This window comes from Zalophus californianus, chromosome 12 (genome assembly GCF_009762305.2).
Source record: "Zalophus californianus isolate mZalCal1 chromosome 12, mZalCal1.pri.v2, whole genome shotgun sequence".
NCBI classification, from domain to species: domain Eukaryota; kingdom Metazoa; phylum Chordata; class Mammalia; order Carnivora; family Otariidae; genus Zalophus; species Zalophus californianus.
This window is the reverse complement of record NC_045606.1, coordinates 53,199,324-53,215,464: the sequence shown is the minus strand read 5'-3', so window position 1 is coordinate 53,215,464 and position 16,141 is coordinate 53,199,324. Positions and strand designations below refer to the sequence as shown.

General features: G+C 40.0%; 1 protein-coding gene across 1 annotated transcript in view; it reads right to left on the bottom strand.

Annotated features, from left to right (window-relative positions):
* The window catches only part of DNAH11 (dynein axonemal heavy chain 11), a 327,809-nt gene that overhangs the window by 181,084 nt on the left and 130,584 nt on the right, over positions 1-16,141 (bottom strand). The window contains exons 33-35 of the mRNA XM_027574450.2: positions 6,712-6,868; positions 6,449-6,594; positions 3,705-3,821 (exon numbers count right to left, since the gene is read on the bottom strand). Of these exons, the coding sequence (XP_027430251.1) occupies positions 3,705-3,821; positions 6,449-6,594; positions 6,712-6,868 (420 nt within the window). The remainder of the gene's footprint in view (positions 1-3,704; positions 3,822-6,448; positions 6,595-6,711; positions 6,869-16,141) is intronic.

The window sequence follows — 16,141 nt, the reverse complement described above, 5'->3', positions numbered from 1 at the left end:
GAAAGTCTTCCCCAAAGACCATTGCCATTTAAAGCAACATCTGAAAAAGTTTCACTCAACTGAACTGCAAAGAAGGAACCAAGTAAGTAAGCCTGTGATTTTAGACTTCGTAAAGCACACAGTCCGGTAATATTTATCCACCTGCTCTTGTAAATATAATTACAGTCCACTTCATGCATATCTAATTTTCACAGTGAACATGCCTAAATTTCTTTGGATCTGTGCCATAAGTACTCCTCCTATTTAAACTAAGCCCACATTTTCCCCACATTCTGTATTCTATCATACAATAGAAGCAGTAAAGACCAACAGGAAATAGGGGACAGAAAAGGTAGCGAACTGACTTGCTTGGTCTATACATTAATATTGAGAACTTGTGTCTACTGAGTACTTTCTTGACGCTGTACAGGGTGTTAAAAGCTTTTCATGCACTCTCTCCCTTAATTCTCACAACTCCAGGAAGTGGCTACTCTTCTCACCTGTATTTTGCAGAGATGCAGGCCAAGGTTCTGAGCAAGGTGAGCACACGCCCCAGGCCCCATGGCAGGTCAGGGGTAGAATCATGATGCTCTTAAGGCTCAGGCATACTGCTGCCTCCACTCATGAATGCTACCTGCATCATCCAAATTGTCCTTCAAACTTTGCTGATGCAAGTACTAGCACCCCAACAGCAATGATGCTGTCCTTAATTAAACCAAATTTATGGAAACGTTACCAAATAATTTCAAATTTTAAGACCTAAGTGAAAACAGGTAGGAGATGAACTGGGACGCAAATGTAAAAATACCTCATAAGGGTTCAAATTTCAAATGAAAGTATTCTATAATCCTGACAATGTTAGGATATTATTCTCTAAAATTATTTTTCAAGAAAAACAGACATTATAGAGCTGCTATGCTAGACAAAGCTGGTCTAGGAGGAAAGGAAAACATTTGGTAAATGGCGTTAGAGTAGTTGACTGGGAAAAGAATTCAGTTTAAATACTCCTGTTATCTGCCAAAACAAGTTCTCAAAAAATAAAGTACATTTAAAAAGTATAAAAATGAGAAGAAAATACAAATAAAACATGGTTTAACAGATGGATGGACAAGAAAATTTTAACCTTAAAAGAGTCAAGAGAAATCATGTTAAAAACCAGAGGTTCTTACATTATATGTTAAGTAGTGTATCCTTTTGAAGGCAGACAGTGAATAACAATACAGACTGTGAACACCAGAGACCTGGTTAAAAATGTAACGGATAAGCCTCTAGCTCAACAAAGCAAGAAAAGGAGAGAAGACACAAATGACCCAGGACATACACGGACTGCAGGACCTCATTACTGATAATAAGGGAATATCACGAACAAATTAATGTCAATGCATTCAATAATCTAGATAATGTGGAGAGATTTCTTAAAAGATGCAAATTATCAAAACTAATTCGAGAAGGAGAAAAAATCTGAATGACTCTGTATCTATAAAAGAAATTGAGTTTAGCAATGAAAAAACTGCCACAAAGAAAAATCTAGGCCCAGATGGCTTCATTGATTAATTCTATCATATATTTAAGGGGTAAATAATACCAATCCTACACAAACTCGGAAGAAAACAGACAAGAAAACTGCCAATTCATTATACAAGGTCAGCATCACCCTAATGCCAAAACCAGATAAAGATATTACAAGAAAGGACACTACAGACCAGTATCCCCCCTGGCATAGATTTAAAAGTCCTTAACAAAGTAGTAGCACATTGAACCCAGCAACAAATATAAAACTAGTAACTCCTGACCAAGTGGAGTTTATCCCAGGAATGCAACATTGAAGAATTGTTTAGCATTTGAAAAATCAATCGATATCATCCAGCACATTAACACAAAGAAGGGGAAAACCACAGGAAAATTATAAAACAAAACTTCTGGAAGAAAACATACTCGAAAACTTTTGCAATGTGGGACTAGTCAAACATTCTTTACTAGCCTATTTTAAAAAACAAATTGATAATCAGCATTTCATCAAATTTAAAGATTTTACCTTTGATGGACACCATTAAGAAAAATTAAAAAATTTAAAAAAAATCATAAATATATGAATTTAACAAAGGAAACACACACAGTACAGCACTTCACAGAAGTAAAGTGTGGGAATGGCCAGCACACTACGTGAGAAAATGTTCAACCTCATTAGCCATCATGGAAATGCAGCAAACTAAACCCACAATCACATACCACTATATATCTACGAGATGGGCTAAAACTAACAACACTAAATATGCTAAGTTTTGATAAGAACGCAGAGCACGTGGACTTCTTACACGCTGATGGTGAAACTGTAACACAGCCCAACCACCTTAGAAACCAGATGGGCAGATTCTGATGACGTCAAACACACATTTGCCATGAGACTGTCATTCATAAATATTTACCCACAAGAAAAGGTATGTTCACACAAAGATCACAGATGAATGTTCAAGGCAGCTTTATTCCTAAGAGCCCCCAACTGGAAACAACCCAAATGTCCATCAACTGGTGAATGGATACACCAATTGTAGTATGTCTCCACAACAGAATACTAACCAGCTGCAGAAAGGAACTACTGCGATACTCAACTTGGAGGAATCCCCACAACTTAATGTTCAAGGAAAGAGGCTACACAAACAAGTATACACTGTATGGTTTCACTTGACATGAACTCTGAGAAAGGCAAGTTTAATCTCAGCGCCCAGAAGGCAGATCCTGGGGTATGTGGGGGATTCACTTCAAAGAGGCACAAGACAACTTCCAGTTGCGTCAGAAATATTCTGTATCTAGATTGTGGTGATGTTTTCATAGTTTGTACCCCTAGATACATGCATTTTCTTATAGGAAATTACAGCCGAACAACGTTGATTTACAATAGGAGTTAAACCTAACTGGTTCAGATACAGCACAGCTTCTCTGACAGACTGTTAATGAGTGTATATATTGGTGAAATACTTTTGGAAAACAGGTCATCAAGAGATATTTTAATCTTTCACCAGGTAGTTCCACAGGTAGGTATCTGTTCTGGGCAATATCTGAAATAGGTAACTCTTCATGCAAAGAGATGTTTATAGCCTGAGGAAAAACTGAAAAGAAAAACACAAACCCTTCATGTCAGACAATAGGAAATGGTTAAGAAAATTATGGATAATCCATGAGAGAGACTATTTTGAAGCTACATAGAAGAGCATTTCCAAGGAATTTCCAATAATACAATCAACTGCTTATGTCAAAATATTAAATCAGAAATAAATAAAAATCATACCTAACTTCATATCTTAACTCCATAAAATCTAAATTATAAAAGAGACCAGAAAAAAATACAACAATCATCATTTCTTGGTGGTAAAACTGTCACTTTTTCTTTATTCTTTTCTATATTTTCCAAATATTGCATAACTGGTAAAAACTTTAATAATAATATTATATATAATATAATAATAAAAATATTATCACAAAAGAGCTGGTAATAAGTGTTCAAACGTACCATGTAACTTTTAAGTAATGATTTTTAAGTTCTGGCTTTGTATTTCAAAAGAGTTAATTTATCATGATAAAAGTTCTCCCTATCAGGGAATCCCAAAGAAATAATAAGGGTTTTCCATAGGAATTCTCAAGGAAAAACAAATCATTTAACAGTGCAAACCAGCAACGTTAGGTGGCATGAGTGTTCCAGATGCTAAACCACAAAGCTTAACACTTGCCTGAAAAGAGCTTTGAGATTTTCCGGTAATTCGGTTCGACCAGCATATCCTGGGTTCATAGTAATAAATATTCCAACTGATGGCTTCAGTGTGATGGCTTCCCCAAGAAATACAAATCTACCGCAAGAAGAATGTTGACGGAATTAAATGGGGTCCCTGAATGTGAATACACATTGACAAATGCAAACCACTGCAAAATGCAAATTATTAGGGAGCTGTTGATTCCCAGTGATTTTCTTTAAAACTCATATGCATGCATATTCTGAAGAGGTTTTGAAGCATGTTTATTAAAAAATGCACTCCCTTCTCTGCCAAGAGTTACAAATATGGCAAGTACTCTTTTCTATTTTAGCACAGCCATATAGGCTAGAATATAAAAATGAGGACTTGACTACTTTAACAGTTATTGAAAGGTGATGTCATTTCTGCCTTTATTGTGGGCTGCGATTCCTTGAATGAGATACTGCAAAGATAGAAAATACTCACGTTAAGAGGAGACAGTGGCTTCTTTGTTCAGTCTTGATTTCGCCTATTTGCTAACCCTCCCCCCTTCACTCCCTCCCACCTGTCCTCCCTTTTATTCAGCACGTAACTGCTGACTACCACGGAGAGACAGAATAGCGTGGTGGTTAGGACAGCGAGCTCCGGGGCCAGACGGTGAGTGTTCAGAGACCAGCTCTATCACTTTAGACATGTGCCAATTCCCTCAGCTCATAAGAAGGTAAGGGGGGGTGGATAAGAATATTACCCACATTATGGGATTATAGGAGGATTAAAAGAGATTATGCATATAAATGGCTAAAAGGACAATGCCTAGAATATGGCAAATACTCAAAAGGTGTTAGCTATGACTGCACGGGGGAAGCAGTGGAAGAGTTGTAGGAAGATCACTGAGGCAAGGTCCCACCGATTAAATCCTCAGATATAAAGAGCACGTAATAAAATGCATGAAATCATGAAGAATCCTAGCCATCTGTCCATGGGCTAGCATGAGATGAACAGGTTCAATTCACATATACACAGACATGGACAAAGACGGAAACTATCGATGAGCATAGTTGGGAGTGTCCAGAAATCCTTGCAGGGATCAGTTATATAAGTCTCCATTAGAAAGGATGGTCTCAAATAACACCTGGATTACATCAAATGATAAGTTTTTTACTAAAAACTAAAAATATGCTGGGGGGGGCTGTCAAAGAGGAAAGAATCTACCTTCTCTAACGTGGCCTTAGAGTAGGGGCAGGTAAGGCAGCAGACATGTGGTCACAGACAACTGATATCCCAGAGCCATGCAGAAGAACTGAGAGGTTTTCTAGGAGGTGGAAAATCCAGATGTTATCTACAATAATGGGAAACCACTATAATAGAGTCATAGTTTCAAGGGGCTAGATAATCCTTCCCTCACTGGGAGACTGCAATGTTCCTGTGGACAAGACAGCTGGCTGAGCAAAATACCCTAAGAAGGGGGGTAAGTGAGTAGGCCAGAAAAACGTGATTGCCTTGTATACAAAAATGTTACAAGGAAAAACACAATTGAATACTATAATACTTGTATTTTTTAAGATTAAAAATTTTTTTTTTTTTTTTAACAGAAATAGAGCCATCACAGGGAGGAAGAGAGGGGGAGGGAGAGGGACAAGCAGACGCCCCACCGAGCACAGAGCCTGATGCAGGGCTCAACCTCATGACCGTGAGATCATGACCTGAGCCAAAACCAAGAGTCGGATGCTTAACCAACTGAGATACCCAGACGCCTCTATAATACTTATTTCTCAAATTAAGCCATCAGACCCCAAGTGCCAGTCATGTTTTATCTTTTAGAGTATGGCATCATGTTGAGAAGTTCTTAGGCTCTGGAGATACTGGGAAGTTTCTTAAGTAACTGAGGAACTAGTAGAGTGTGTGGGTGTAACCCACTGTGAGGGAACAATGAGCAAACAGGTGTTGCTGGAGAGACCAGGATTTTGATTTTGGATCTATTAAATCTAACAGGCCCACACGACATCAAGTGGAGTCTTGAGATGCCCCTACAGGCACAGTCTTCGGAGATGTAGGTATCAGGGAAACAAAGTCTGGGCATCTGGCAGCCAGCAGCAAACAGGTGATTCTCAAAGCCACATGGTGGGGTGAAATCACGAAGGGAATGAGACCCAAAGACTGAGGCCTGTGGCATCTAGTATCAATAAGGTCAGGAAATACTAACAAGAAAAAATAACAAACCCTGACACAGTGCTCGCTATGTGTCAGATACTTGTCCAAGTGTTCTGTATTTAGTTATCATCATCATCATCCGTATGGTAGCCACTGTTTGCCAAATTTGTAAAGGAGAAGAAATGAGCCCAGGAGCATCCCTGAGGGTGGGAGAAAACCAGGAGGACGGTGGTGTCCTGGAACCTCCGTGAAGAAGTGTGCCCTGCAGAAGGGAGGGACCAGGTGTGTCCAACGTCACCAGAAGGTCAAGTCAGATCACGACTGAGAACTGGTAGCTGGATTCAGCACTGTCAAGGGTGTTTATTTTTGCAGTATTAATGTAGTATGCTCTTGTTTATTCAACAATTAAAAAACACTAATAAAAAAATGGGAGGTTATTCAAACTCATTCTTCAAAATATACCAGTATCTCTTCTTTTATCCATTTCCTGAGACAGCGAGAGGCATCAATAAAAGGGCAGGGTGAGGGTGACTGCCTGACCTCGTGTTCCTCTTTCTATTGGCAACAACAGAAAGAAGCCATGCGCTACTCACCTCTCTCTCCTGTTTCTGATGGCATTGTGTATCAGTTTCACCTGCACGGCCACCACGGATAGGACTTCCACAGAAATTCGATTGAATTCATCAAAGCAGCCCCAAGTCCCTGTCTGCACCAATCCCTTATAGATATTTCCTATGGACTAAATCATAGAGCAAGGCATTAACAATTTCACAGAAGAGGGTTTTGAGCTCTTAGTTTCAATCATTCCAAATCGGGGATAATATTGTTAGAAGGTAACATTTTCTAACTCACTCACTTTGTAGTCCATTTGCTCTGAGCAGTTGAATACATAAACCATCATGCCAAGGGCACGTCCAAGATCTTTTGTGGTTTCTGTTTTCCCTGTACCGGCTGGGCCAGCTGGAGCTCCACTCATGGTTAAATGAAGTGATTGAGTTAAAGTGATGTAACACCTTTAAACCATTGACAGCACAAATATTACAGTCTGATATGAGATTTTTAGAGAACACTACAGGCAATCTAACTTTTTCTTTAGTTTAAGATAATCAGGCTCTAGAATGTGTTACTAACACACAATACTGATTGATATACCCACAATTTGTTCACGGCAATAACAAGAGTCAGAATAATATTTTATATCAAATTTAATTTTAGGTTGGCTATTTAAAAATATAAAGCATGTACTGCTTTGTCTCATTTCCTAAGAACTATGCATCAATACAAGTAACACTTGATTCCCAATGCTACTGAATTTCTGATGTGTCTAGGCAGAGATACTATTAATATGGCAGATGACATTCCAAACTATTGTTTATAAAAGAAAAACAGAAGAGAAATCTTGGATGGTGAATGAATTAAACATCAACTTCATTAAACTGCTATTTAATGAATACATTAAGAGATATGTAAATACACATGCAGAGTATGCAAATATATACATATTTCAATGCATAAAGCAAATACACAAATGACAATTTGCTACATTAAAATATATGTCAGGAACTCATTTTGAATGTGTTGCCACATGAATTTAGATTTTGAAAATACCTATTTTTGCAGGAAAGATTCAGAGGTTCTCAGACTGAGGAGAATTATGCAAAGACAGAATTTGATACTTGTATATCATATGATCTCACAGATATGAGGAATTTGAGAAACAAGGCAGAGGATCATAAGGGAAGGGAGGGAAAAATGAAACAAAACGAAACCAGAGAGGGAGACAAACTATAAGAGGCTCTTAATCTCAGGAAACAAACAGGGTTGCTGGAGTGGAGGAGGGGTGGGAGGGATGGGGTGGCTGGGTGATGGACATCGGGGAGGGTATGTGCTATGGTGAGTGCTGGTAATTGTATAAGACTGATGAATCACAGACCTGTACCCCTGAAACAAATATTATATGTTAATTAAAAAAAAGAGTAGGAAGGGAAAAAAGAAGGGGGGAAATTGGAGGGGGAGATGAACCATGAGAGACTATGGACTCTGAGAAACAAACTGAGGGTTTTAGAGGGGAGGGGGGTGGGGAGATGGGTTAGCCCGGTGATGGGTATTAAGGAGGGCACGTATTGCATGGAGCACTGGGTGTTATATGCAAACAATGAACCATGGAACACTACATCAAAACCTAATGATGTAGAAGAATGAAACTGGACTATTTCCTTACAACACACACAAAAATAGACTCAAAATGGAGGAAAGACCTAAATGTGAGACAGGACTCCATCAAAATCCTAAAGGAGAACATAGGCAGCAACCTCTTTGACCTAAGGCACAGCAACTTCTTCCTAGACACATCGCCAAAGGCAAGGGAAGCAAGGGCAAAAATGAACTACTGGGACTTCATCAAGATAAAAAGCTTTTGCACAGCAAAGGAACCAGTCAACAAAACCAAAAGACAACCGAGAGAATGGGAGAAGATATTTGCAAATGACATATCAGATAAAGGGCTAGTACCCAAAATCTATAAAGAACTCATCAAACTCAACACCCGAAGAACAAATGATCGAATCAAGAAATGGGCAGAAGCCATGAACAGACATTTTTCCGAAGAAGACATCCAAATGGCCGACAGACATGTGAAAAAGTACTCAACATCGCTTGGCATCAGGGAAATACAAATCAAAACCATAATGAGATATCACTTCACACCAGTCAGAATGGTTAAAATTAACAAGTCAGGAAATGACAGATATTGGCGGGGATGCAGAGAAAGGGGAACCTTCCTACACTGTTGGTGGGAATGCAAGCTGGGGCAGCCACACTGGAAAAGAGTAGGGAGGTTCCTAAAAAAGTTGAAAATAGAGTTACCATACGACCCAGCAATTGCCCTATTAGGTATTTACTCCAAAGATACAAATGTAGGGATCCAAAGGGGTACGTGCACCCCAATGTTTATAGCAGCAATGTCCACAATAGCCAACTATGGAAAGAGTCGAGATGTCCATCGACAGATGAAGGGATAAAAACGATGATACACACACACACACACACATGCACACACACACACACTGGAATATTATGCAGCCATCAAAAGGAATGAAATCTTGCCATTTGCAACAACGACGTGGATGGAACTGGAGGGTATTATGCTGAGCGAAATAAGTCAATCAGAGAAACACATGTATCATATGATCTTACTAATATGAGGAATTCTTAATCTTAGGAAACAAACTGAGGGTTGCTGGAATGGTGGGGGATGGGAGGGAAGGGGTGGCTGGGCGATAGACATTGGGGAGGGTATGTGCTATGGTGAGCGCTGTGAGATGTGTGGGACTGTTGAATCACAGACCTGTACCTCTGAAACAAATAACACATTACATGTTAAAAAACATTTTTAACATTACATGTTAAAAAAAAGAAGATAGCTGGAAGGGAAAAATGAAGGGGGAAATTGGAGGGGGAGACCAACCATGAGAGACTATGGACTCTGAGAAACAAAATGAGGGTTCTAGAGGGGAGGGGGTGCGGGGATGGGTTAGCCTGGTGATGGGTATTAAAGAGGGCACTACTGAATGGAGCACTGGGTGTTACACGCAAACAATGAATCATGGAACATTACATCAAAAACTAATGTAATGTATGGTGACATAACATAATAAAAAAAATTTAAAAAACAAAGAATTTGATATATTTTTTTAAAGATTTATTTATTTATTTATTTATTTGACAGAGAGAGAGAGACAGCGAGAGAGGGAACACAAGCAGGGGGAGTGGGAGAGGGAGAAGCAGGCTTCCCGTGGAGCAGAGAGCCCGATGTGGGGCTCGATCCCAGGACCCTGGGATCATGACCTGAGCTGAAGGCAGACACTTAACAACTGAGCCACCCAGGCACCCCAAGAATTTGATACTTGTAAAAGAAAAAAAACTAACAAACGTCAAGGATCTACTATGAGGTTTCCATAAATTAATTTTGTCTTAGTACAGACAGTGGATCTAATAAAAAGACATTCGCATCAGGTCTGAAGACCAGGGACCAGGGTCTACTTTGCCAATCATCAGATGATGTTAATCTTAAATAAGTCTTTTGACATCAGCATGCCTCAGATTTCTCCTGAATATGAGGTTTATTGTAGGTCTATATTAAGAATGCCCAAGGCAAAGGGCGGAGCAAGATGGCGGAGGAGTAGGAGACCTAGATTTCGTCTGGTCTCAGGAATTCAGCTGAATAGGGATCAAACCATTCTGAACACCTACGAACTCAACAGGAGATCGAACAGGAGAGTAGCAACAACTCTCTGAACAGAGAAGCGACCACTTACTGGAAGGTAGGGCGTGCGGAGAAGTGAATCCGAGGCGATATTCGGGAGGATAGACGGCGGGGGAGGGGCCTCCGCCGGCCGCTTCTGGCAAGTGCTAGAGCCGTGGAGCACAAAATCGGACCTTTTAGAAGTTGGCTCGGCGGAGGGACATCGCTGCAGTGGCTAAGCGGGGGGTGGAATCCTCCCGGGACAGTGTGATCTCAGGACCCTCGGGTCACAGGAAGACCGGGGGTGCCTGAGTGCGCCAGAGCTCCCAGGGATCGGAGCAGGGAAGCCGGCTGCAGAGACGGAGCTGAGGCGCGGGCTCTCAGCTCGGGGTTGCCATAAACTGTGGTCTACGGCCCAGTCGGGCCACTGCTCCTCCAGCAGGGACCCAACAAGTAGCAGATCCGGGGAGACTCCCCTTCCTTCCCGGGGAGGAGCGGTGCGGGAACGCACTGCAGGGATCTGCTGGGTTTGGAGACTCCGCGTGGGGTCGGGTGCCAGAGATAGCAACGCTCGATCACGGGCCCGGTGAGCACGGAGTGCGGCCGGAGACCGGGGACAAGGAAGTGACTGCTTTTCTCTGGGGGCACACTGAGGAGCGGGGCCCCGAGTTCTCAGCTCCTCCGAGTGGAGATTGGGAGGCCACCATTTCTGCCCTGGTCCTCCAAAGCTGTACCGAGAGCTTGCAGGGAACAAAAGCTCCTGAGAGCAAACCGGAGCAGCTTCCTTAGCCCGGACCGACAAGGGCGGGACAATTCCGCCTCCGGCAAAGACATTTGGAAACCACAGCAACAGGCCCCTCCCCCAGAAGATCAACACAAACAGCCAGCAAGCCAAGACCAAGTTGATCGATCAAGGAGAATAGGAGAACTCCAGCGCTAGGGGAATACTGCACATAGATTCATGGCTTTTTTTTTTTTTTTTTACCATGATTCATTATTTCATCAAAGTTAATTTTTGTTGACTGTTTTTTTTATTTTTCTTTTTCCATTTTTCAACCAACATCTTATAAATCCCTTTTTAAAAAAAAATTTTTTTTTATTTTTCATTTTTAGAGTTATATTTTATCCCTTCATAGTAGTTACCCTTATTTTTGGCATATATATATAAGTTGTTCTCTCTTTAAAATTTTGAGGTACAGTTTCTTCTAACAGATCAAAATATACCCTAAATCACTAGTGTATGGCTTTGTTCTAGTCTCCTGCCTGATCACATTCTCTCCCTTTTTCCTTTTTTTTTTTTCTTAAATCTTCTTTCTTTTTTCAAACAACTTATCTTACCAAGTCCTTTTATAAAATCTTTTATAATTTTCATCTTTACAGTCATCTTCCATCCCTTCATTGTATCAACCCTTATTTTGTACATATATGTCTTTCTTCCTTTAAAATTTTAGGAGGCACTTTTTTCTAACAGACCAAAATACGCCCAAAATCTAGTGTGTGGCACTGATCTATGCACTAGCCTGATCATATTTGATCATATTCTGCCTTTTTTGTATTGTTTTGTTTTTGTTTTTATCTTTTTTTTTTCTTTTTCTCTTTCTTTTTTCTTTCTTTCCCTTTCTTTTCCCCTGGTTTCAGGTCTTTTCTGATTTGTATACAGTATATTTGCTAGGGACGTTGTAAACCTGTTAGCATTTTGTTCTCTCCTTCATCTATTCTCCTCTGGACAAAATGACAAGACGAAAGAAATCACCTCAGCAAAAAGAACAAGAGGTAGTACCGTCAGCCAGGGACCTACTCAATACGGACATTAGTACGATGTCGGACCTAGAGTTCAGAATCATGACTTTAAAGATACTAGCTGGGCTTGAAAAAAGCGTGGAAGTTATTAGAGAAACCCTTTCTGGAGAAATAAAAGAACTAAAATCTAACCAAATCGAAATCAAAAAGGCTATTGATGAGGTGCAATCAAAAATGGGGGCACTAAATGCTAGGATAAATGAGGCAGAAGAGAGAATCAGCGATATAGAAGACCAAATGATGGAAAATAAAGAGGCTGAGAAAAAGAGAGAGAAACAACTACAGGATCACGAGGGCAGAATTCGAGAGATAAGTGATATGATAAGACGAAACAACATTAGAATAATTGGGATCCCAGAAGAAGAAGAGAGAGAGAGAGGGGCAGAAGGTATATTGGAGCAAATTATAGCAGAGAACTTCCCTAATGTGAGGAAGGAAACAGGCATTAAAATCCAGGAGGCACAGAGAACCCCTCTCAAAATCAATAATAATAGGTCAACACCCCGACATCTAATAGTAAAACTTACGAGTCTCAGAGACAAAGAGAAAATCCTGAAAGCAGCTCGGGAGAAGAGATATGTAACCTACAATGGTAGAAACATTAGATTGGCAACAGACCTATCCACAGAGACCTGGCAGGCCAGAAAGGACTGGCAAGATATCTTCAGAGCACTAAACGAGAAAAATATGCAGCCAAGAATACTATATCCAGCTAGGCTATCATTGAAAATAGAAGGAGAGATCAAAAGCTTCCAGAACAAACAAAAACTAAAGGAATTTGCAAACACGAAACCAGCCCTCCAAGAAATATTGAGAGGGGTCCTCTAAGCAAAGAGAGAACCTAAAAGCAGCAAAGAGCAGAAACGAACACAGACAACAGACAGTTAACAGTCACCTTACAGGTAATACAATGGCACTAAATTCGTACCTTTCAATAGTTACCCTGAATGTAAATGGGCTAAATGCCCCAATCAAAAGACACAGGCTATCAGATTGGATTAAAAAACAAGACCCATCAATATGCTGTCTGCAAGAGACTCATTTTAGACCCAAAGACACCCCCAGATTGAAAGTGAGGGGGTGGAAAACCATTTACCATGCTAATGGACACCAAAAGAAAGCTGGGGTGGCAATCCTTATATCAGACAAACTAGATTTTAAAACAAAGACTGTAATAAGAGATGAGGAAGGACACTATATCCTACTTAAAGGGTCTATCCAACAAGAAGATCTAACAATTGTAAATATCTATGCCCCAAACATGGGAGCAGCCAATTATATAAGGCAATTAATAACAAAAGCAAAGAAACACATTGACAACAATACAATAATAGTGGGGGACTTTAACACCCCTCTGACTGAAATGGACAGATCATCTAAGCAAAAGATCAACAAGGAAATAAAGACTTTAAATGACACACTGGACCAAATGGACTTCACAGACATATTCAGAACATTCCATCCCAAAGCAAAGGAATACACATTCTTCTCTACTGCCCATGGAACATTCTCCAGAATTGATCACATCCTAGGTCACAAATCAGGTCTCAATCGGTACCAAAAGATTGGGATCATTCCCTGCATATTTTCAGACCACAATGCTTTGAAACTAGAACTCAACCACAAGAGGAAAGTCGGAAAGAACTCAAATACATGGAGGCTAAAGAGCATCCTGCTAAAGAATGAATGGGTCAACCAAGAAATTAAAGAAGAATTAAAAAAATTCATGGAAATCAATGAAAATGAAAACACAACTGTTCAAAATCTTTGGGATACAGCAAAGGCAGTCCTGAGAGGAAAGTATATAGCAATACAAGCCTTTCTCAAGAAACAAGAAAGGTCTCAAATACACAACCTAACCCTACACCTAAAGGAGCTGGAGAAAGAACAGCAAATAAAGCCTAAACCCAGCAGGAGAAGAGAAATCATAAAGATCAGAGCAGAAATCAATGAACTAGAAACCAAAAGAACAGTAGAACAGATCAACGAAACTAGGAGCTGGTTCTTTGAAAGAATTAACAAGATTGAAAAACCCCTGGCCAGACTGATCAAAAAGAAAAGAGAAATGACCCAAATCAACAAAATCATGAATGAAAGAGGAGAGATCACAACCAACACCAAAGAAATACAAACAATTATAAGAACATATTATGAGCAACTCTATGCCAGCAAATTAGATAACCTGGAAGAAATGGGTGCATTCCTAGAGATGTATCAACTACCAAAATTGAACCAGGAAGAAATAGAAAACCTGAACAGACCTATAACCACTAAGGAAATTGAAACAGTCATCAAAAATCTCCCAAGAAACAAAAGCCCAGGGCCAGATGGCTTCCCAGGGGAATTCTATCAGACATTTCAAGAAGAATTAATACCTATTCTCCTGAAACTGTTCCAAAAAATAGAAATGGAAGGGAAACTTCCAAACTCATTTTATGAGGCCAGCATTACCTTGATCCCAAAACCAGACAAAGACCCCATCAAAAAAGAGAATTACAGACCAATATCCTTGATGAACATGGATGCAAAAATTCTCACCAAAATACTAGCCAATAGGATCCAACAGTACATTAAAAGGATTATTCACCACGACCAAGTGGGATTTACCCCTGGGCTGCAAGGCTGGTTCAACATCCGCAAATCAATCAACGTGATACAATACACTAACAAAAGAAAGAACAAGAATCATATGATCCTCTCAATAGATGCAGAAAAAGCATTTGACAAAGTACAGCATCCTTTCTTGATCAAAACTCTTCAGAGTATAGGGATAGAGGGTACATACCTCAATATCATAAAAGCCATCTATGAAAAACCTACAGCGAATATCATCCTCAATGGGGAAAGGCTGAGAGCTTTTCCCCTAAGGTCAGGTACGCGGCAGGGATGTCCACTCTCACCACTGCTATTCAACATAGTATTAGAAGTCCTAGCCACAGCAATTAGACAACAAAAAGAAATCAAAGGCATCCAAATCGGCAAAGAGGAAGTCAAACTCTCACTCTTTGCAGATGATATGATACTGTATGTGGAAAACCCAAAAGACTCCACCCCAAAACTGCTAGAACTCATACAGGAATTCAGTAAAGTAGCAGGATATAAAATCAATGCACAGAAATCAGTGGCATTCCTATACACCAACAACAAGACAGAAGAGAGACAAATCAAGGAGTCGATCCCATTTACAATTGCACCCAAAACCATTAGATACCTAGGAATAAATCTAACCAAAGAGGCAAAGGATCTGTACTCAGACAACTATAAAATACTCATGAAAGAAATTGAAGAAGACACAAAGAAATGGAAAAACGTTCCATGCTCATGGATTGGGAGAATCAACATTGTGAAGATGTCAATGCTACCTAGAGCAATCGACACATTCAATGCAATCCCCATCAAAATACCATCGACTTTTTTCAAAGAAATGGAACAAATAATCCTAAAATTTGTATGGAACCAGAAGAGACCCAGAATAGCCAGAGGAATACTGAAAAAGAAAAGCAAAGCTGGCGGCATCACAATTCCGGACTTCCAGCTCTATTACAAAGCTGTCATCCTCAAGACAGTATGGTACTGGCACAAAAACAGACACATCGATCAATGGAACAGAATCGAGAGCCCAGAAATGGACCCTCAACTCTATGGTCAACTTATCTTTGACAAAGCAGGAAAGAATGACCAATGGAAAAGAGACAGTCTCTTCAACAAATGGTGTTGGGAAAATTGGACAGCCACATGCAGAAGAATGAAACTGGACCATTTCCTTACACCACACACAAAAATAGACTCCAAATGGTTGAAAGACCTAAACGTAAGACAGGAGTCCATCCAAATCCTAAAGGAGAACACAGGTAGCAACCTTTTCGACCTTAGCCGCAGCAACTTCTTCCTAGAAACATTGCCAAAGGCACGGGAAGCCAGGGCAAAAATGAACTATTGGGATTTCATCAAGATAAAAAGCTTTTGCACAGCAAAAGAAACAGTCCACAAAACCAAAAGACAACTGACAGAATGGGAGAAAATATTTGCAAATGACATATCAGATAAAGGGCTAGTATCCAAAATCTATAAAGAACTTATCAAACTCAACACCCAAAGAACAAATAATCCAATCAAGAAATGGGCAGAAGACATGAACAGACATTTCTCCAAAGAAGACATCCAAATGGCCAACAGGCACATGAAAAAGTGCTCAACATCGCTCGGCATCAGGGAAATCCAAATCAAAACCTCAATGAGATAC